Genomic DNA, 20,573 nt, shown 5'->3' on the forward strand with positions numbered 1-20,573 from the left:
ATCTCCATGAGCTGCCTGAGGAGCAGCTTAGTGCTTCTTTGGGGATCTAGTTCTTACCTGTATGCTCAGCTCTGTTCAAACTTCTGTCCAAAAGTGTGTGGAGACAGTCCCCCCCTGGAGCTGCTCTTGTGGCTGTATCCCTCTGGGCTGAGCTGCCATTAGGCTCCAGCATATTCCAGAGGCGTTTGCACAGCCCTCCGGCTCCAGGGTTACCGAGGGGGTCCTGCCGGAGGCGGGGGTGCTGAAAGGGACCACTGTTGTTCCTTGAAAGGCTTAATGGGATTTGTAACAGCTGCCTGTGCCTGTGCAAGCTGGGCCGAGGGGGATGCGTTGGTGCTCCTCAGGAGTTTGGTTCCCTGAGCCCAGGCTTTGCAACCCCTCGCGGGGCATCCTTGTGCCCTTCCCTGGCCTCTCGGGCACTGATCGGCTGCTGGCGCGGGTGAAAGATCCGACCAGGGGTGGTAGTGGCGGACGGGGTCCCTCCCCGTGGGAACAGCGGTGGCTTCGGGAGGGTCACGTCCTGCCCCGGTTCTGCTTTCCCACCCCTTCCCAGGGCAGAATCCCCCCCGAGCCTGGCCCCGGGACGGGCCGTGCCCCAGATACAGCGGAGCCCGTGTCGGGGGCTGCCCCCGCGTCCTCCCGCACCCCGGGCTCTGACCGACCGGGCATCGTGTCGGCCGCGGAGAAAACTGCCCTGAAACTGCCTGTAACGGGAAAACGCTGACGCAGGGAAAATGGGGGCTCCGCACTGAAAGGCTCTTCCTGCCCCTGCCCGGAGCCGGGGAAAGATGCGGAGTGAGCACCCTAAAGCCTGGCCTTCCGCACGCCCTCAAGCACCGCTGGGTGCGGAAAGGGAATTAGCTGCCAGCGGGAAACCCAAAACGGAGAGCGATTTAGGAAACCCAAAACGCAAAGCGAGCCCCGGAGCTGAGCCCTTTGTGTGTCACAAAGCCGGGCCCTGCCCCTGGGGCTCACCGGGGAGACACGGGGACGGGCCGGGGACTCCTGGCAGAGGGTGTCCCCAGCAGAAAATGCCGGGACACCAGACACGTGCGGTGCCGAGGCAGAGTCCAGGCCGGGGCTGGCAGCCCTGCGCGGGGCCGGGGGGAGGATGAGGGTCCCCAAGCGATGCGGCAGCGGCTGCTGGGGGCTGCCCGAGGAGGGTCCGGGGCTGCGGGAGCGGGTGCGGGGCTGGGGCTTACCCGAGACGGCGAGAGCGATGCGGGGCTGTCAGTTGCCATGGAAACCGCTGGGTCAGAGGCGGCGGGAAGCGGCGTGTGACGCCATCGGCACCGCAATGAGCCGTGAGCGCGGGGGCGACGCGGGGCTGCTGGGCTGGGAGCCCTCACATCGCCCCGACCCCCACCAAGGACCGCCGGAGCGCGGCGTCGATCCCGGTGACCTTCGCCAGCGGCTCCGGGTCACCTCCCCGGGTCACCCTCACCACGGCTGGATGGAGCAGCCCCACGGCCCCCAGGCTGCTTGGGATTGGACCCTCTCGTCTCCCACCCCCCAGGGCCCCCCACTACCCCCAACACCAAGAGCTGCTGCCACAATCCTCCCGCTAATCTCGGGTGGCTTTTCCAGCACCGAGTCAGGGTTATGGGGATAATCCATATGTTTGCAAGGCAAAGGCTTTGGAATATCCACTGTTAATCCAATTGGCAGTGGCAGTTTGGTGCCATCGGCACAGTGTCCTGTAGCGGGGGGGACGCGGCTGCCCCAGCCGCTGCTCCCCGGAGCTGGGAATTCCCGCGGAGCCCTGGTCCTGTCCCCCCAGCCGTGGGACCCAGCTGCCCCCCACCCTGCCGAAAGAACCCAGCCTGGGAACATCCACGCGTTTATTTGCTTTCCAAACCACAGCAGCTCCAGCTGTTACCCGACATATTCGCAGCCTGGAGATCCCCTCCCTGCTCCCCCTAAACCTCGGCTGCAGCCCAGGGCTGCTCCTCCTGGGGCAGAGCTCAGCCCCCAGTGCACCCCCACCCCAACACCCCCCTCTCCTCCAGTCCCTGCAGTATTTACAGCCTCTGCACACCCAGAGCCACAGCACTGGGCAGAGCCCCCTTCCCAGTCTGTCCTCCACCAGGCTCTCACACAGACCGGTGGTGCAGGGTGGGGGAGTGTCACAGGACCCCCAGCACCCAAAACCCCCACATGAGCTAGGGCCTCCTGCTCCCACAGCAGCCTCTATCCCCTGTTAAACCCCTTAATCCAGTCCCCCCCCAAAGCCCTTCAGCAGCACTTGTCCCTCCCCGCTCCCCTGCAGACATCCACTTCCAGAACCGGAATAAAATAACCCCTTGGAAATGTCAGCACCAGTGTTAGAGAGAAAAAGAAAGTCAAAAGTGCTTGGAGCTGCCCAGCCACACAGCCTGTGGGGGGGCAGAGCCCCACCAGCTGCCTGAGCAGGAGCAGAGTCCCATGCTGGGGGTCCCACCGATGTCTCAGCTGGCTCAGGACCAGCATGGCCATGCTACTGGAGAGCAAAGCCAGCCCCGTCCTGCCATCCCCCGCAGAGGAGCCCTGGAAACACAGAGCTCCCCCAAACCAGGGCAGGGGCGTGGGGCCCCAGCAAGGCACCGGGGCTCAGTCCTTAAACCTGCGGCCTGCCTGCATCTTCTTGTAGTACAGGTCCACCTCGCTGTCTGCCATCCCGTCCCGCTCAGCCGGCTTCCTCCGCAGCGTGGAGTCACGGCTGGCTGTGGCCAGTAGCCCCTCAGGGGGGGCCTCCACCCTCTCCCCACCACCCCCTGCTGCCCCCGGGATGGCGGCCAGGCTGCCGTAGCGTGGCTCATCCTGCTCCATGTCGCTGACAGAGGAGCCAGGGGAGACACCGGCACTCTTGGCTGGGCGGAAGCCATGGAAATCCTTCCCCACCTCACCCAGCTCATAGGTGTCTGGCCCCTCTGGCCCCTTCGGCCCCGACTTCCACTCCCAGGGCCCATTGCCAGCTGAGAGGTGGACAACAGGGTGGTGAGGGGCGTGAGCGTCGATGGTGATGATGCTGGAGCTGTCCCGCTCCGAGGGCGAGCGGTACTGAGAGGAGTCAGAGCTGGTGGAGGACGAGGACGTCTCCGAGTGCTTGGGGGTGACAGAGACAAGGCTCTGCTGCTTGGACATGGCGATGACCTGCATCAGGCGTGGGGGGTTGGCCACCCGCTGCGCTCCCCCCTTCTCCGCCACCATCACCCACTTGGCCCGCACGGCTGCCCCGCTGCCGGCCGCGGCCCCGGCGCCTGCCTGGCTCTCCTCGGGGATGTGCACCAGCTGCGAGGCGCCCGGCCGGGGCTGGATGAGCACGCGGGGCCCCATGGCCACCCGCTCGGCGGAGCGTGCCTGCACCGTGGGGTACAGGGAGGGGGGCACCTCCTCACCGGGCTCCCCCACGGCCCGGCCCTGTGCCGCCTCCTCTGCCAGGGTCATGCTCCGGCCCTCCAGCGACTTCTGCTTCCACTCCGTGATGAGCTGCTTAGAGCGGGAGGCGTCCACAGGGACGTGGATGGTCATGTGGCGCCGCGCGGGGTCGTCCATGGAGGGCGTGTTGACGCGGGGCAGGGTGTTGCTGAAGGTCACCATGTTCTCCTTGCCCATAGGGCTGCGAGGGGCCAGCAAGTCCACATCCACACTGGCCCGCTTCAGGCTGCCCAGAGAATTTTTCTCCCGCGGCACTGGCCGTGCGGCCTCCTCCAGCCGCGCCTGTGGGTTCAGCTCGTCGGTGCTCACCGACTTGTTCTGGTGGTAGACAGAATCGTGGCCCCGCTGTGTCAGTGCCCGCAGCGCGTCCTTGGCTGGTGCCTGCGTCGGGACCCGCTCCGTTGGGGCACGGAAGTTGCCAACAGCGTGGAAAGCCTGTGGGAAGGGGAACCATAGAATCCTAGAATGCTTTGTGTTGGAAAGGACTTTTAAAGGTCATCTACTCCAATGTCCCTGCCTGTGGCAGTGACAACTTCCACTTGACCAGGTTGCTCCAGGCCCTGTCCAGCCTGGCCTTGAACACTTCCAGGGATGGGGTAGCCACAGCTGCTCTGGAGAGTGTGGAGACAAATGGCCCCACCAGCACCCCAAGCCCCCTCCCTGGGCCAAGGGCAGGACCAGCACCCACCAGGTACGCGGCAATGCCAGAGCCGATCAGGAAGCCCACGTAGACATCAGCGGGGTGGCTGCGGTACTGGGTGATCTGGGTCAGGCCACAGATGCCAGCAGCAATGGCAAAGGCAAAGACCAGGATGGGCTTGAGGAGTTTGGTGCTGTCCGAGATGATGGAGTTGAAATACATCTGGGGCAGGAACAGGCTGTTAGTTATGGCCTGGCCATGCACAGAGCAGTTGGCTGCACATGGGACTGCAGGTGCCTGCACACACACCCACCATGGGCACAGCAATATTGGGCAGAGCTTGTCTGTGCCCACAGGAGAGGGACACAGCTGCATGGGACTCGTGCTGCCACAAGCCAGCATGTGCCAGGCAGCGCTGAGAACTCACCGACACGTAGACAGCAGCGAAAGCCGAGAGTGTCGCATGCTGGGATGGGAAGGTCTTTCTGCAAGGAGAAGGGATGGTTGGGACAGGACAGGAGGGCTGGCAGTGTGTCACAGGGTTCCCCTGGCACGAACCTGGCAGAGAGGATGGCATGCTTGTCAGTGCCTGAGCAGATATCCTGGGTGATGTAGGGGTTGGCATCGCAGGGGGTGCCCAGAAGTGTGTAGTTGGGCTTGCAGACGGTCAGGAAGAAGGGAGCGTGGTAGCCTGTGGCTAGCTGGATGATGTCTGTCACCAGGGCTGTGGCACAGAGCCCGAACACGTGGACACCTGGGGATGGCAGGAATGGGACAGTAGGTACCCCCCATCCCATGTGGGGCAGCCAGGACTCACCCAGCCCTGGGGCACCCACTGGAATGGGTCTGGTGCAGTGTCCAGAGTCTGGGTAGGGCCATGCTCCAGCTATCACAGCCAGGGTGGCCCTATGTCCCCTCCAGCCCCCAGGTCCTGTTCAGGCTGTGGCACAACGTACCCACAAACCTGACGGTGCGGCGCAGGAAGGAGTTGAAGTTGCAGCCACCGGCGTTGATGCTGCCCTCGGCACCGGCGCGGCCCTTCAGCCGGGACTGCAGGCAGTACACCATGCCCTCCCCGACCATGATCTGAGGAGGAACCGCTGGCTCAGGCGGGACTGGGGGGAGCTGGGTGGTTGGCAGAGCCTCCCAATGGATGCTGGACACCGCCAGGCACCGAGACCCCAATCCCTGGCTCTGTCCCAATCCCCAGAGCAGGACAAGCCCGGACGCACCGAGGCGGCAGGCGCGGCGAAGGCCAGGCTGAGCAGCATCAGCAGGGGGATGAGCTCCTCGTTGGTCTCCACGTAGGGCATGGAGAGCGCCCGGTCATGGCACTGGAAGCCCACCTTGGCCGGCTTGAAGAGGTCCGTCAGCTCCAGGAAATAGAGCGTGACGACGGAGGAGGCCACGATGGGCAGCTGTGGGGGAGAGAGTGGGGACCAACACACCCCCGGCGTGATGGCACGGCACAGCCCCACCAGAACAGGACACAGAACCTGATCTGACGTGCCAGGGCCTGGAACAGACCCCCCCGCACAGCCCCCACCCCGAGCCCACCCACCCCATACCCACCTCCACGAAGTAGAAGCAGGGCAGGAGTGTCATGCTGTCCTTGGGGACGCGGGCTTTCTCCTTAGGGGGGATCATGGTCCTGGGCAGGTGCAGGGGTCCCACTGAGCTGTGCCTCCACCCTGTTGGGAGCACAAGTGTCGCCACACGGCAGGGGGATGGGTAGCCACGGTCACCCCTGGTGACCCCTGCAGCCCCTGACCGTGGAGAGGAACGAGCACCCCCAGCCCTGCAGGGATACGGACACCCCATGTCACCCCTGGTCACCCGCAGGTCACACCACTGACCCCACTCACCAGAGAGACACAGCCAGAACTGGGGGTGCCAGTGCCCCGGGGGGATGACCCCGAGCGCCCCGGGGGTGCCCAGCCCAGCCAGGGGCTGTGACAACAGGTGGGGCGGAGGCTGGTGTGTCGCGACAGGCGGTGACTACCGCGACAGGCGGCGAGGCTGCTGCGGAGGGCGTGCAGAGGGGGTGTGCCGCCCGCAGAGCCGGGCCGGGGATGGGGTTCCCCAGCCCCAAGAGACTGCACCGAGCTCGTGCTGCGAAATGAGGGGGGGCGGATACCGGGGATGGAGCGAGAGGGGCAAAGGCGAGGGGCAAAGAAAGGAGGGGGGCAATAACGGGGGATTAACCGGGGGTATAACCGGGAGGGCGGGGGGCGCTAAGGGAACCTCCCCTTGGAAGGCACCGTGCCGCAGCCGCGGGCGGGGGTCTGGGCCGAGGGATGGGAGGGGGTGTCGGGGGAGGGAGGAGCGGCCCTTTGTGCCGGTCTGTGCCCCCCACTCACCTCAGCGGTGGCCCCGGGGCGCAGCGGGGCGGGGGGCGGCGGTAGCGGCGGAGAAGGGGGGATGTCCCCGGGATCCGGGATGCTCCTGCCTCGGCGGAGCGCGGGGAGCGGCGGCTTCCTCCGCCCCCGCCACCTCCTCCTCCTCCTCCTCCTCCTTCTCCTCCTCCCTCGCCCGCCGCCCCCCGCTCCGCCCCGCCGCCCCCGGCCCCTCCCGGGGCGCCGAGCCCCCGCCGAGCCCCCATCGAGCCCCCGTCGGTCCAGGGATGGGGGTCTGCGGCCGTCGGGGGGGGTTCGGGAGGTCGGGGGGGGACGAGGCGAGACAAAGGGCCGGGCGAGGCCGAGGACAGCCGTGGGAACGACATCTCTCCGCATCGCTCCGCACCCCGGACCATGGCCGGGCAGCGAGGGGCCCGGGTGATTGCGGGGCCGCCCCCACCCCGGGCTGCCTCCACCGCCAGCCCCCCGATCAACCCTTGTCCCACCGTGCTGCAGGGGGGGTTCCCCCCTCCCCAGGGCCCCTCCTGCCCTGCAGAGCCCCCTCCCTTGTCCTGGGGACCGGAGGGGTGCCCAAGATGGGGTCCTGCATCACGGCCAAAACTCTGCCACCTCCCACCTGGCCTCTGGCGGCCGGGAGGTACCTGCCCTGCCCCTGGCACCCCAGGGATTAAGGGGGGACACAGGCAGAGTCCTGGACCCACACTCATGAGTGACCTCAGGGACAGTGCCAGGGGGTCCCCAAGCAGGAGCCTTGAGTCTCCCACATTTGGGGGGGTGGGTGCAGCTCCCTTTTCTCTCTGGAGGCTCCCAGCACCACTTGGCAGAGGCAGCAACACCCCAGCCCCATCTGCCCCTGCCTCTGCAGAGGATCCCGGCTGTGCCCTTCCCAATATCCCATATCCCTGTACCCCATTCCCTGCACCCCACACTCACTTGTTCCCCTCAGCCGCCCACTCCCCACCCTTTCATGGTCCTGTCCGGGCTCTGAGCAGCTCGGGCTCCACATGGTGCCCTTGTTCCATTTTTGGCCCTAAGTGGGCAGAAATCTCCCGGCGTATTTAACATCTAAATCCTGAATCCCTGGAAGCTGCAATTAAGCCGCTCTCCCTGCGGAAAATCCCCGGTTTGAGCCGGACTCGGCTGCCTCCCGCAACGCCACCGCACCGCGTGCTCCGACCCCTGCCCACCATGTGCCACCAGCACTTGGGGACAGCAGGAAGGCAAAGCCACCATTGCAGGGGGACGCCTGAGCCCGGCCCCCTCCTCGCTGATGTGTCCGGCCACCCGCTGACCACGGGTCCATTGCCTTGGGCTGGTCGGAGGGTCACAGGTCGGGGCAATGGGACGTCAAAGGGAATGCGGCAGCTCGGAGCTGTAAAAGCTCGTGGAGCAGGAAAAGGAGAGAGCGGGCTCCAGCCTCTTGTGGGGTGTCCCCCGGAGCCCTGCGCTGTCGGATCCAGCTGTGGGCCGCCACTGTGGCCGGTGGCCATCCCCGCCAGGGGACGAGCTGCGGGCAGCGGCTCCGGAGCTCGGGGACGCGCCGGGACCGGGCGGGAGCCGAGGCGGTGGCTCCGCTTAGTGGCACCGGGGAGAAAGGCAGAGGGGACCGGGGCTGCCGCCGCCACCGGCATCCCGGACACCGCCCCTGTCGCTGCCATCACCCCTCCCATCACCGCCGCCCCCAGCCCTGCAGGAACCCCCTCGGGGAGAGGTGACGGCACGGGTTTGTCCCCCTGGGTGCCCATCGAGCTGGCACCCAGCACCCACCAGCGACCGACCCTCCGGGCGGGGCGGGGGCCCCCGCTCCTGTGGGGGCGGGGATAGAATTTGCCGGAGCCTTCTTTTGCCAAGAGCTTGAACTTTTTCGGCATTAAAATCCCCGGCTGCGGGTGCCAGGGCCGGCAGCTGGGCCGGGCTGTTTCCTCCTCCCGCGCTGTTTATTCTGGGAACTCTTGACCCCTTTTATAAGTTGAATATTTCAAAACATTCAGCCCACGCTGCGGAAACCCCCCCGCTCCCTCCGCCCCCCTTTCCTGCCCCCCCCTAACCCCAAACTGGACATAAAAGCGAGTCCCAGCCCCGGGTGAGCAGCGTCCACCCCGCAGTCCCCGCTCACCTCCAGCCCCTGTGCACCCCAAACCCCCGCACACCCCCCAGCCGGGCTGAGGCTCTGCAGCCATGGGACCGAGTCCTGCTCCCGTCCTTGCCCTGGCTCTGCTGCTGCTGCTCTGGGCCCCGGTGAATGGTGAGTGCATCCCCCACACCCCAGGGCAGTGACTTTGGCACAGGGGTGCCTTCCCAGGCTTCCCGATTCCTGCCTCCACCTGCAGCCAGGTGCTGGTGCAGCCCACGAGGAGGGGTCCAGGGATCCCGGGATGAGACCATGGGAGTGACACTGCCCGTGCCCCTCAGCTGACCCGGCCTCTTTCCTGCAGGGCAGCCACGGGGAAGGATCCTGAGGGGCTCCATAGCCAGGCCCCACCTGAAGCCGTACATGGCCTCGCTGCAGCTGGACGGGCAGCACGTCTGTGGGGGCTTCCTCATCGCCGAGCAGTGGGTGCTGAGTGCTGCCCACTGCACTGAGGAGACGTGAGTGTGTCTGGGGGTCAGTGCATGGCTGGGGGGGCTGCTGGGCTCAGGCCAGATCCCACTCCATACCCTCGAGCACAGCTCAGAGAGTGGGACTCAGGTCTCATCTGCAGCAAGGACTGGGCAGGGGCTGCAGGACATCTCGGAGCTTCCTGGTGGGCTCTCTGCCTCCCCACAGTGCCCCATTTCCATGGCTGGGTGCAGTGACATCCCCAGCTGTTTGTCCCACACTCTGACTCTCTTCCAGGGATGGCAAACTCTTCCAGGTGCTGCTGGGTGCCCACTCTCTGACGGAACCAGAGCCCCACAAACGCCTGTACCAAGTGCGCGCCCAGTTCCCCCACCCTGGCAGCAACATCCACAACAACAAGGATGACCTTCTCCTCCTCCAGGTGGGCTGGCAGCTGATGGGACCCTCCTCCCCCCCAGGCACAGCCCTGTTCCTACAAATTCCCCTGTCTCTTAGGACCCTGGAGGGTCACTGACTAGCTGCAGGAAATCCTCATGGTCAGCTGGGTCTGGTTCCCCTGTCCATCCCTCCCTGTCCCGTGGGACTATCCCTTCTTCCCCTACCAAAGACCTTTGAGCTGTGTCCAAATGCCTCCATCTTCCCTGTAGCTCCAGCTCTGGTCTCTGGCTGCATCCTGGGGCTCCAGCCAGGAGGTGAAGCCCTGAGTGCAGCTGAGGCCAGGGTGGTCTCAGTGTCAGGGCTGGGCTCACTGTGCCCTGCTGGGTCCTGGGCACAGCCGCCCCTGTGACCTGGGTCCTCTCTGTCTTCGTGGCAGCTGGAGGAAAAAGCAGAGCTGAACGCGGATGTGCGGGTGCTGCCCTTCCAGCGGGAGGACAGGGACGTGGCGGCCGACACGGTGTGTGAGGTGGCAGGATGGGGCACCATCGACCACAGTGGCACCAGGCCGGACAAGCTGCACCAGGTGGAGCGGCCGGTGATCAGCCGCGACGTCTGCAACCACCGCACGCGCCACGACGGCACCATCACCCGCAACATGATGTGCACAGACTCCCGCAGGAAGGACACCTGCAAGGTACCACACACACACACACACCACGGAGCCCCGGAGGGCTGGGAGGGGGCAAAAGAGCCCAGAGCCTGGGAGAGGCGAGGGGCTGCAAAGCAGGAAGGAACAACATCCCCAGGGTGAGTGGCCCCTGTGCTGGCTGCTGCAGAGCAGCTCACGGGAGCCTGGAGGCAGGAATGAGGGGTGGGAGACGGGTTGGGGTGTTCTAGCAAACCCTTGGCCATGCTGATGAGGTCTGGTCCTGCAGGGAGACTCTGGTGGCCCCCTGGTCTGTGGCGGGGTGGCCGAAGGGGTGGTCACGGCCGGCTCCCGCGTCTGTGGCAACTACAAGAAGCCGGCCATCTACACGCGCATCGCCCCGTACGCAGCCTGGATCGACAGCGTCATGGCCTCCGCCGATGGGGAGGGGGACACTCGCTGAGGGCTCCGCAGGGACCTGCTCCATGCCACGGCTTGCTGCTGCCAGCATGGCCAGAGCACCCACAGTGCTGTCCCACTGCCTGCCATGGGCTCCCACTGCTGCCCACCCCGCTGCCAGAGTGTCCCCACAAGCCAGGAGGAGGGCTGGGCCGGGGGACTGCTGAGGGACCAAGGAAGGGGGTCCCTGGCCCCCCACTCACAAAGCACAGGGCCCAGGTGTGGGAGAACTGGGGGTCACAGCCCTCAACAGGCTTTGCTGAAGGTGCCTAGAATGCTGCCCGCGACTGCTGCAATAAAGTGATGATGATTCCTGCAGAGCTGTTGGGCTGGAGGAGTGGGGTGAAGGAGGGAGCTGGGGGGGTCTGCACAAGGAGCCCCTGCCCGGGGGGAGCTGGACATGGGGTGGGAGATGCTGAGTTTGAGCCCTTGGGGGATGGTGTGGCCTCGGGTGGGAGCAGGGGACATCCTGCAGTGTGGTCACACTGTGATCGAGATCTGGGACCTCCCACAGGGTCGTTGTGTGAATATTCGGGAAAGCTGGATCTGCCTGTTGCTAATACGGCACTGGCAGCTCTGGCTCCCATCATGGGATCTGTGCTGGAACCCAGCAAGATTCTTACTGGGACCTTCTTGTCCAGCAGCTGAGGGGCAGGGCATTGCAGAGCCCCCATCTTCCCACCACAACCCTGGTCACCCCCAGACCCCTGCTCTCCCACTGCCCTCCTTGGAGGGAGCAGGGCCAGGGCATGAGATGGGAGCAGCACGGCCCAGGGCACTGCCAGACCCATCCAGTCCTATCCCAGGAGCTCCGTGGTCAGCAGGGGGCTTAGGGGGACACGAATGTGTCTCCATCCCCCTGCTGTGCTGCTGTTCCCTGTTACCAATCAAACATTAAATAACCCCAAACCTGTTCTATAAGGAGCTCACAGAGGGCCCGGTTTGAGTTTTACTTACAGGGGAAAAGAATCTTAATAAGGTACAGTTTCCTAATTAGCCATTTGATTGTCCCTAATTACCAGCAGAGCAGAGGGGGAGAGGTCTGTACAGCTCTTACAGCTCTATGCAACGAAACATTTGCTGGAGTCAAGGGATGAACTCTTTCACCAGCTCCAGTTTTCAAGAATAATGAAATCATGGTTCCAGAGGGAAAGGAATGTACTAACCCTGGCTCACTCCCTCTCTTAAACGGTCTGTGGGGACCTGGAATTGCTGGCTGGGATGCAGCAGCAGAAGGCTCCAGGCTTTTCTCCCTAAGAGCTGAAGGAGTCCTGGGAGAGGAGCAGGGCCAGATCACCCCCAAAGGGCTGGGGCTCCACAAGCACAGTCATGTTGGTTCCAGGAGGTTGGGATGTGATTTCCTGCCCAGGGCAGCAGCAGCTGAGGGCAAAGGAGGGCAAAAGTCTGAAAGGATTTTTGGCTGCTCGTCCTCTGGCACACTCAAGTGTCCAGCCTTGCTGAAGCTGGAGGCTTACACAACCTCAAGGATCCGATGTTTTTTTCCTCGAGTGTCCATAAGACAAACCTTGGAAACATCCATTTCCCCTTTCTCCAACGATGGTTCTTTTCCTGACAGATGCTCTGGCAGCCCTCCTGTGGCTCCACTGCTGGGTGGCCACGTCACACCACAGAAACAAACCACATGATTCTGTACAAAATTAGGAGAATTTTTATTTACAACAGCATGAGGCAAAACTCCAGGCAGCAGCATATTCCTGCTCCCACTCAACACAGATGGGCACACAGGAGCCAACTCCTGTCTCAGGGAGAAGGTTGCTGAGGGATCAGGAGGGTCCAGTTCATGTGGCACTTCCCAAGCAGCCAGACGCACAGGATGGATGTGAGGTACCAGCTGTGCTCCCCTCAGCTGGGACTTTGTTCCTCACCAGTGCCCCATCACCACTCTGCCCAGGCCAGGGCAGCTGCCAGGACATTGCTGCTCTGCTGGCACAGCCCCAAAACACAGCCAGGCTCTCCCCTCCTGGGCCCCAAACTATGGGGAAACCACTGGCATTCCTTTCCAGCTCTTCCCTGGTAAAAGAGGCAGAGCTCCCTCAGCTCTGTTTTCCAGCACAGCTCAACCAAGGACAACCAGCAGCAGCTTTTCCAGCATGAGGGAGAAAAGCTGCCATTCCCTTATCCCAAAATCTCCATGAAGGGAGCCCTGTGCAGCTCCTGGCGCACACTGCACCCCAGGAAGGGTTCAGGAGTAGCTGAGGGGCATCTTCCTCCACAGCCCCCCACACAGGCAGTTCTTGATCCAGCGCTGCTCCCACTGTTTCACTGCTGTCACCTTGTTGGGCGACTTCAGCATGGTGACACAGCCACACCTGGGGGGACACGGAGGGTGCAGCCAGCCCAGGAGGCAGTGCAGAGCCAGCACTGCTGGGGTGCTGCATGGATCACACAGAGATCTGAGTATTCGTGGGGGAAATGAGCTCCTGTCATCTGCAGGTGACACTTGTGAGCACCAAAACCAGCTGAATCCAGCAAGCAACAATCCCGCTGAGGGCTCTGCTGGAGCTGGAGCCTGGCAAGGAACAGCCCCAGCTGCTGTTTATACATGAAACAACTGACAGTCATCTCACAAAAATGATCTGCTACAGAGGCTTTCTATTAAAACCAGTAATTAAAGCTAATTCAATCACATGACTTAGATGGATGTTTGTTCCCTGAGCCATTATCTTGAAATCCAGGCTCTCCCATGAGGGTGGATGAGTAGAGCAGCACGAAATGCAAGCCTGGTGGAAAGATGACCCCAAAATGGGAGCAGGGGCATTGGGGTGATTCCTCTCTCCAGCCCTGCTATGACCACACAGGCCCACAGAATGACCAGACCCACAGAAGTGGGCATCACATAAAGGAGCTGCTGCTGGGTCTCCTCCAGGCCAGATGACTTTAAGAGCTTTATCTGATCTGTTTGATTTTTAAGCCAAGGGCCAGGCTACAACAACGCCACTCAAACAATGACATGGGCACTCCAGGCTGGGGACACCTTAAGCACAGCCCCAAGTGGCCTCAGAGAGCTCCTGAAGGACACAGGACAGTCCAAGTCCTGCCCAAGCTCCACTGCAAGTGTCACTGACCTGGTACAGGACTTGCATTCCTCTGTTGGGTAGGCGCCCAGGTGCAGCCGCCTCAGGTGGTCAATTTTGGGCTGTCCAGGGGTCCTGGGAAGGGAGAACAGGACTTTCTTAGAGTTTCACTTTCCATGAGCTGTTCCCAGGACAGGGAGCTGCATCTCACCGGCCAACATGGCAGAGGCTCTGCCCACTTGCCCACCCAATGCCACAAGATTTGTTGTCACAATGCCACAATTAATCACATTAATTAATGGGGTTTCCCCCCCCTCCCCATTTGCTATCACTTTTCAGTACTTAAAATTCCCAGCCCATCACAAGCTGAGAAATGGATTTGAGCAGAGAGGACAACCTGCTCTTGGGGTCACAGCAGCAAGGAGACAAGCCAAACCTCAGAGCTGCCAAGACTCCTCTCCACAGCACTGACTCGTTCCAGGGGTTTGTACCTGACAAAGGCATCGAACTGGGAAGAGACAGTGTGGCCAATGAGCCCGGGAGCCTTCCCAAACTGCAGGCGGACCAGCTGCTTGTTCTGCAGCTTGCTGATGATGCCATCGTTGATGGGCAGCCAGTCAATGTTGGGAATGAGCAGCTGGCTGGGCAGGAGGCAGCACTCATCGATCAGGGCATCATCGGGCTCCGTGATGTGGTTCTCCTCACGACCTGCATGGGAAATGAAGGAAAGAACCCAGTGACCTTTACATTTCTTCCTCATAGCTCCAGAGAGCTGCGTGCAGCCTCCTCTTGCACTGCCAACTCAGCCTGGAGAACAATAACCTTGGCAGCTGCACTTGCCCTTTCTCAACGTGCCAAGACCCCCTCAGAATCACGTCCCACCCCAACTGTCACAGGAATTACGGTTCAGGGAACCGGCCACACTCACAGCACAACCAGAGCTTGGTCAGGAGCCGGAAGAGCAGGGACATGCTGTCCTGGGTGTCCGAGGTTGCTGTGTACACGGGGAGGCAGCTGGGCTTCAGCAGCCCCCAGATGCGGATGACCACCATGAGCTCCCGGAACATGCCCAGGGACGCGCCGTCGCGCAGGAAGCTGTGCCCAGGGCGCACTGGGGAGCCCTGTGAGGGGACAGTGACGTGGCTGAGGGGGTCACACCAGCCTGGGAGAGGGATCACACCAGCCCCAGCCACCACACTGCATCCACACAGCTCCTGCTTCAAGCAGCGCAAACCCTATGGAAGCTGCTGCTGGGGATGGTGGAGGGTCAACTGAAGGTGACACTTTTGCAGAGCTGCAAGAGGAATGTCCCCAAATCCCCCAGGTACTGTGCTGGCCACCAGACCCAGATGGGCATGGGAAGGGCCATTCTCTAATTCTGCTGCTCCTAACTCCTCCCCAGTGCCTGTGCTGACAGGGACATGTGGCCTTGTGTGCCCTGGCTAAAGCTCCCCAGCACTGCCCATGGGTGTTTGCATCCTGTTGGCACGTTCCCAGCACTTGAGATCTCACCTGGTTGGGAAGGCTGGCCAGCAGGTAGAGCACAAAATCCCCCACCCACTGGATGAGCTGCTGCAGGGACTGCAATGTTGTCATCTCCAGGACAAACTCTTCCGTCTTCAAGTTAATCATCACCTTGTCAATGTCTGGAAGAGGAGCAAGACATTGCCTGGCTCAGGAAGATGGATCCAAACCTCACACCCTCCTTGTGGAGGTCACCTTTGTCCTCCTCCTCAAATTCAGGAGTTACTGTGAGACTGTAACACCACAGGGAACATTCCAATCCCAACCCCTGGGATGCTGCGAGCAGTCAGTACCTACATCCGTGATCTTGGAGCAGATCTCGGTGAGCCGGTCCCCGGGGCTCTTGTCAGGGGTGTTGAGGAAATGTGGACGCAGCAGCGACTTCAGGGTGCAGCTGATGGCGATGAGGAAGAGCTTGGCATGGTAGTCACACACACGGGCAATGGTGCTGGAGGAGAGCTTGCACAGCGACGCCTTCATGGCAACGATGCGTGTGGAGAGCACCTGAGCCACGGGGAAACACGGCAAAAGGCACAAGGAAAGGCAGGAATTAGCATAAGCTCATTAAAGCTGCTGCAGCTGCTTTATTCTCTGCTCTCCCTTTCTGCCGCAGGAGTGACAGGAATAGTGAATGCTGTGCACATGAGGGCTGTGCTGGGCACGTGCTGCTGTTCCCAGAAGCTGCCAAAAATAGACTTCACCATCTCATCCCAGGTTTCCAACAGGTAGAGACCCCGCTGATATCAGTGAAAGTGAATGCTGTTGACATGGAAGCTCTTCTAAGCTCTATCACTGCCCGAGCCAGGCACTCAGAGAGCACAGCCAGGCAGAGACACCAATGTCCGGAGCACTGGCACTGGCTGCTCCCCACTCCAAGTCCCTGAGCCTGCCCATGCCCACCCTGGGAGTGAGCCCAGAGCTCCCACCTGCTGCAGGGCCGCGTTCTGACGCATGTACTCCTCGTGCAGCTTCTCCACCAGGTTCTGCACCATGCTGGGCTGGACGTGGAGCAGGATGTCCCACCAGTCGTAGCCGGTCACCATGCAGTATTCCAGCAGGAACAGCAAGTGCCGCAGGGACATGTTCATGTCCAGCACGTGGCCCATGGAGGGGGAGATGCGGAGCATGCTCAGCTTGAAGGGAGGAAACAAGGGAAACTGGCTTCAGGAGTGGGCCTGAAATTGTCCCACAAAGCCACGACACAACACAGGGCCAAATGAAGCTCAGTCCTGAACTAATGAGTTTCTGCATCGATGAGATACACCTTTTTCCAATACCGATCCCACAGCTGGAATTTCCAGTGTTTTCTGAGCAACCCATCACCCCTCAGAGAGCCTGGGTGAGAAATAACCCCACCTTAAGAGAGCACCAACCTTTCCATGACTGTCCACACCAGCCAGGGCCAGCGATGTCCAGGAGAGCTGCATGGCCTTGAAGTGCACCAGGGGCCCTGCCGTGCGCGGGCGCTTGAGGGCTGGCTCGTCCACGGGGCGCTGCGAGGAGGAGCCATAGAACACAGCCATCATCTGCAGGGACAGCCTGTGCACGATGTGGACACTGCCATCATGGAAAGCCAAGGCCAGGCCTGGGGACAGGAGACAAGCAGGGCTGAGCAAGCGGCTCCTCCCAGTGTGGCAGAGCCCTCACCCAAAGCAGTGGTCACCACTGAAGCCCATGGAGAAGCCAAAGGGCTGGGGGCTCACAGCACCACCATCAGCATTTCACAGCCTCTTCCCACAACGGGAAACACAACAGGATGGCTGGGAAGACACCCCGTTTGAAAGCTTTCCTTCAGAATTCCAAGTGCTTTACTTTAGCTACAGCTCAGGGGGTGAAATTTCAGGTAAAAGCCACATGATTAGGACAAACAGGACCTCCTTACCCAGTCCAGGGAAGAACTTGGTGTCGTTTGCCACCTTCAGATCGGTGTTGGTCAGGGAGATTGGCAGCTTTGGCAGCGCCACGGCCGACACCCGGTCCAGGTCGTTGGTGGCAGACAGGATCCGCCACTTCAGGATCATGGGCTGCTTGTCTCCCACTTAGGAAAAAGAGCAAATGAGTGAAAATTTTGTCCCAGAGAGATCAGAAAATCCACCCCCCATTTTTGGCCATATTCCCCAAATCAGGCACTGTTTTGTTTGAAATGTATATTTCCCATACATTTCCAGTATGTTTCCCTCATATTTTTCTGGGTTTCTTTTCTGAATTATACAAACAACATGTTTTGCTAATTCCCACTTGATGGGAAGCTCTGCTGCGAGTGATTAAGATCCTTACACACAATAATCCTTTATATTTCACCAAACAAAGTGCCCTGATTAATTTTGTTCTATCTGAGATCAGGTGGAGCCCAGGCAGCCAGGGCAGGGGATTAATCCAGCTCTGTTGCTTGATCCTGGTCCTTTGGGAGCCTTTGCTCCACTGGCGGCAGGAAGGGCGGCTGTGCAGCAAAACACAGAAAATGTTTTTTATGAAGTGAAAGTAACAACCAAACCCTTTCCTGGAAACAGCAAGTTGCTGCCTATAATGCAAACAGACAGAATGGACTGAAAACACCTGAAAATAAACACGAGATTCTGAATAATCTCATATATGGGATAATAGGTGTGAGAAACTGTGCTGCTTTTTCCATCAGACCAAGCTCCTGTTCTTGAGAGTCCCCAGTGCAGACACTTACCCACAGGAGAGATTTGCTGGAAGATGTTGTTGACAGGCAGGCCTTCCTTTCTAAGGGACCAGCACTCCACAATGCTGTTGTTTTGGTTGGAAGCACAAAGCAGCACCTGAGGAACAGAGCCCCAGACCACAAGCGTCACAACAAGGAGGACACTGCCTTGGTCATTCCCACCCTCCATTTCCAGGGTCCTGCTCCCACTCAAGTCATGCTCCACTAACAAAAAGCAGAGAATCAAACGAGCACAAGGTGATGCTGAGGTCCCTAATTCCAGCTGCACCAGCAGCACTTCCCAGAAGGGCAACTAGGAATACCAAAGGTACTGGAGGACATGCTGGTCACCTCCAGACCCTCTGAGGAAGGCCAGGCGGAGCAAAGAGCAGCTGCCCACCTGCTCTGACATGTCCCGAGCCAGGAATTTCAGGTGGGTGATGGCCGGGTACTTGTCCTTGCGCGCGGGGTCCGTGGTGCAGCGCATGAAGAGGGACGGCAGGATCTCGGTGTCGATCTTGCACTTCTCGTTCACCACGCTGACACAGACCTTGTAGAACTGCACGGGGGACGCGCTGCTGCCGTCTGATGTGGCCACCACGATGTTGCCCCCTCCCGTGAAGGCGACGTCGGCCAAGGCCACGCGGCAGCGGAGGCGGCACAGGCTCTCGGTGGCCGTCAGCACCTGCCCGTTGGGCTTGAGGAGGGACACGGTGACCAGCCCGCTGATGGTCACAGCAATCCAGCCCTCCATGGGCTTCCCACCGAACAGCGTCAGCGACGGAGAGAATTTCACCCGGGAAAACTTCTCGCCGAAGTTCGAGGCTCCAGACTGTAACAAAGGTCGGCAGAACCGAGGTGTTTGCACCCCAAGAATTTGTGACTGCGGAGCTCTCCTCGTGGGAGAGGAGCAGGATTTATGTGGGACATCCCAGGAGTCGAAAAAACACAAGCAGGGAATTTGTGCTTGGCAGATTTGGGCTTTCAGAGTATGCAGAATCACACACATTTCCAAACAAAGAGCTCATCTCTGTGTCCAAATCCCTGGATCAAACCTTGGCACTTCAAAGGCATTTCCTCTGAATTACCACTGGTAAGGAAAAAACTGCTCTATCTCCATGTTCCTGCCTAGAACTGAGGTACCAGACTAAGGGAGACACATGTGAAACACCAACACAAACACGGCTCCAACCCCCCTTGAAATTCAACAGGAACCAGGAATCTGACTCCTCTTTGACTGGAAAAACTCCCCAGGGCCACAAAAGAGCCCAGAGCACAGAACACAGGCAGGATCCTGAGTTCTTTGCCAAGACCTGAGCCAGAGTTCCCGCCCAAATCCTTCACCAAGGTGAGACAAACCTTCTCCACGTGCAGTGCCAGTTTGACTCCATTGTGCAGCCAGGACAGGGCCACCACAGGGTCCCCCTCCACCACGCTGCCCACCGTGTTCTCCCAGCTGTTGGCCAGGTGATCTGTCATGCTCCAGCACTTGATGTGGCCATCAGCATCTGCCGAGAGCAGCCTGGAGCCTGTGGCAATGACACTGCATGAGAACAGGGGAAACAGCCAAAGCCCCACAAGGAATCACATCCCATCTCTTTGGGACATGCACAGCATGGGTTGGACACGGTGACAATGAGGAGGGATCCCAGCCCACCTGACTGATCCCACTCCAAACAGGTGATGACTTCAGTGTGGCCCGAGTTCACAGAGTAGACGTCCCAGGGGTGCTCGGTGTCAATGATATGGACCATGTGGGTGAGATCTGCATGAACAGAGAAGTGACTCCCTGACCCTTGTCACTGTTTCTGAGCCTTAGAGCCTCAGCTGATGCAGGGAGAACAAAATATTTTATATAAATTATTTGAGGTAATGTAAAAATTGTACTGGGAACTCAATGAGGGGCCAGACACTGACGTGGGGCTGGTCCTGGTTAAGAGAAGTCAATCCTGGTTTACGGGAAAGAAACTCACTCTCCGGGAACAAATACATGTTAGACACTGCCAGAGACTGAGGGATGGAAGGAAAAGGAGGAGCAGCGGCCAGGAGCCGTCAGGGGCAGGGCAGAGCTGCGGCCCTGCGGATCCTGGACTCTCCCCAAGAGCACCGGGAGCTTCCAGCAGAGATTTCCCAAGGGGCACGGGGTACCTTTCTCCTCCTCATTGCGGAGATCCGTGGTGAAGGCGATGAGGTTGCGGCAGGACCAGGCGCACACGAGGGGGATGGAGGGGCAGTGGTTGCTCTTGGGTTTCTTCTCCCACTCGCACACGTAGGCCAGGTCCATCCCGCCGGCCCGGCCCCGGAGGGGACACGGGACAGCCTCGGTCCTGCCTGGGGGCCACACAAGGCCGGTCACACCGGGATAGGAACGCACGGCCTGCAGAGACCCCAGCCCCAGCGGCCATGGGGAGGACACAGGACACGCGTGGGGACAGCCCAGCACCGGGACCAACCCTGGCGGTCCCGGGGGAGGCGGAGGGAGCGGTCCGCGGGTACTGACCCTACGGCGGGCGGGAGAGTGCCGGGGACGGACTCGGGGTGAACACGGGGAGGTGCCGGAGGTTCCCGGGGCTCCCGGTGCAGCCGCACTCACCGGCGCCCGCCGCCTCCCGCCGCTCGCCAGGACCCCGGCGCCTTCCCGGGCTGCCCGTGCCGCGCCTGCGCCGCGCGCTCAGGCACCGCCGAGGACACCCTCAGGGGGCCACCCGGTGGCTGTAATTAGCATAACGAACTACCCAGAACCCACCGGGGAGAGAGAACGAATATTATCGGCGAATTTCGGACATTTTATGGAAATTCAAGGAAAGTGAGGGGGTTCAATACTGAAGAAAGCTTGGGGAGCTCATTATACATATAATACCGAATCACGATGTAGTCACCCTATGGTGACAG

The 20,573-nt window shown here is 60.9% G+C and overlaps 3 protein-coding genes across 4 annotated transcripts; 1 reads left to right on the forward strand and 2 right to left on the reverse strand.

The window, feature by feature from the left end:
• Positions 1 to 2,214: 2,214 nt before the first annotated feature.
• On the reverse strand, positions 2,215 to 5,741 carry PLPPR3 (phospholipid phosphatase related 3). The gene is made up of 7 exons (XM_066336163.1): positions 5,630 to 5,741; positions 5,290 to 5,475; positions 5,014 to 5,143; positions 4,616 to 4,811; positions 4,485 to 4,542; positions 4,106 to 4,279; positions 2,215 to 3,852 (listed from the first exon to the last, which is right to left on the reverse strand). The coding sequence occupies exons 1-7, from the start codon at positions 5,702 to 5,704 to the stop codon at positions 2,590 to 2,592; spliced, it is 2,082 nt and encodes a 693-aa protein (XP_066192260.1). The 5' UTR covers positions 5,705 to 5,741; the 3' UTR covers positions 2,215 to 2,589.
• Positions 5,742 to 8,519: 2,778 nt separating this feature from the next.
• On the forward strand, positions 8,520 to 10,775 carry LOC136371886 (complement factor D-like). The gene is made up of 5 exons (XM_066336230.1): positions 8,520 to 8,659; positions 8,850 to 9,003; positions 9,251 to 9,395; positions 9,789 to 10,046; positions 10,288 to 10,775. The coding sequence occupies exons 1-5, from the start codon at positions 8,593 to 8,595 to the stop codon at positions 10,459 to 10,461; spliced, it is 798 nt and encodes a 265-aa protein (XP_066192327.1). The 5' UTR covers positions 8,520 to 8,592; the 3' UTR covers positions 10,462 to 10,775.
• A 1,328-nt stretch (positions 10,776 to 12,103) lies between these two features.
• MED16 (mediator complex subunit 16) lies at positions 12,104 to 20,495 on the reverse strand. 2 transcript variants are annotated; one of them, XM_066336156.1, is made up of 15 exons: positions 20,275 to 20,495; positions 19,830 to 20,012; positions 19,339 to 19,446; positions 19,041 to 19,210; positions 18,082 to 18,513; positions 17,694 to 17,799; positions 16,899 to 17,054; positions 16,390 to 16,601; positions 15,943 to 16,149; positions 15,310 to 15,520; positions 15,005 to 15,138; positions 14,421 to 14,613; positions 13,984 to 14,200; positions 13,544 to 13,627; positions 12,104 to 12,787 (listed from the first exon to the last, which is right to left on the reverse strand). In XM_066336156.1, the coding sequence occupies exons 2-15, from the start codon at positions 19,963 to 19,965 to the stop codon at positions 12,661 to 12,663; spliced, it is 2,493 nt and encodes an 830-aa protein (XP_066192253.1). In that variant the 5' UTR covers positions 19,966 to 20,012; positions 20,275 to 20,495; the 3' UTR covers positions 12,104 to 12,660. The 2 variants fall into 2 exon arrangements, with proteins under 2 accessions (XP_066192253.1, XP_066192252.1); XM_066336155.1 differs by lacking the exon at positions 20,275 to 20,495 and adding an exon at positions 20,182 to 20,259.
• Positions 20,496 to 20,573: the final 78 nt, after the last annotated feature.

This window comes from Sylvia atricapilla, chromosome 26, assembly GCF_009819655.1.
Source record: "Sylvia atricapilla isolate bSylAtr1 chromosome 26, bSylAtr1.pri, whole genome shotgun sequence".
Lineage (NCBI taxonomy): Eukaryota > Metazoa > Chordata > Aves > Passeriformes > Sylviidae > Sylvia > Sylvia atricapilla.

Excerpts from the sequence above, each read along its gene's own strand:
- LOC136371886 (XM_066336230.1), top strand. The coding sequence starts at position 8,593 with ATGGGACCGAGTCCTGCTCCCGTCCTTGCCCTGGCTCTGCTGCTGCTG. Across the intron at positions 9,004-9,250 it reads GCCCACTGCACTGAGGAGAC|GGATGGCAAACTCTTCCAGG; the intron begins GTGAGTGTGTCT and ends ACTCTCTTCCAG. Across the intron at positions 10,047-10,287 it reads GCAGGAAGGACACCTGCAAG|GGAGACTCTGGTGGCCCCCT; the intron begins GTACCACACACA and ends CTGGTCCTGCAG.
- MED16 (XM_066336156.1), bottom strand. The coding sequence starts at position 19,965 with ATGGACCTGGCCTACGTGTGCGAGTGGGAGAAGAAACCCAAGAGCAAC. Across the intron at positions 17,800-18,081 it reads CTCGGGACATGTCAGAGCAG|GTGCTGCTTTGTGCTTCCAA; the intron begins GTGGGCAGCTGC and ends TCTGTTCCTCAG. Across the intron at positions 13,628-13,983 it reads CAGTTCGATGCCTTTGTCAG|GACCCCTGGACAGCCCAAAA; the intron begins GTACAAACCCCT and ends CTCCCTTCCCAG.
- PLPPR3 (XM_066336163.1), bottom strand. The coding sequence starts at position 5,704 with ATGATCCCCCCTAAGGAGAAAGCCCGCGTCCCCAAGGACAGCATGACA. Across the intron at positions 4,543-4,615 it reads CATGCCATCCTCTCTGCCAG|AAAGACCTTCCCATCCCAGC; the intron begins GTTCGTGCCAGG and ends TTCTCCTTGCAG. Across the intron at positions 3,853-4,105 it reads CTGGCATTGCCGCGTACCTG|GCTTTCCACGCTGTTGGCAA; the intron begins GTGGGTGCTGGT and ends CCCTTCCCACAG.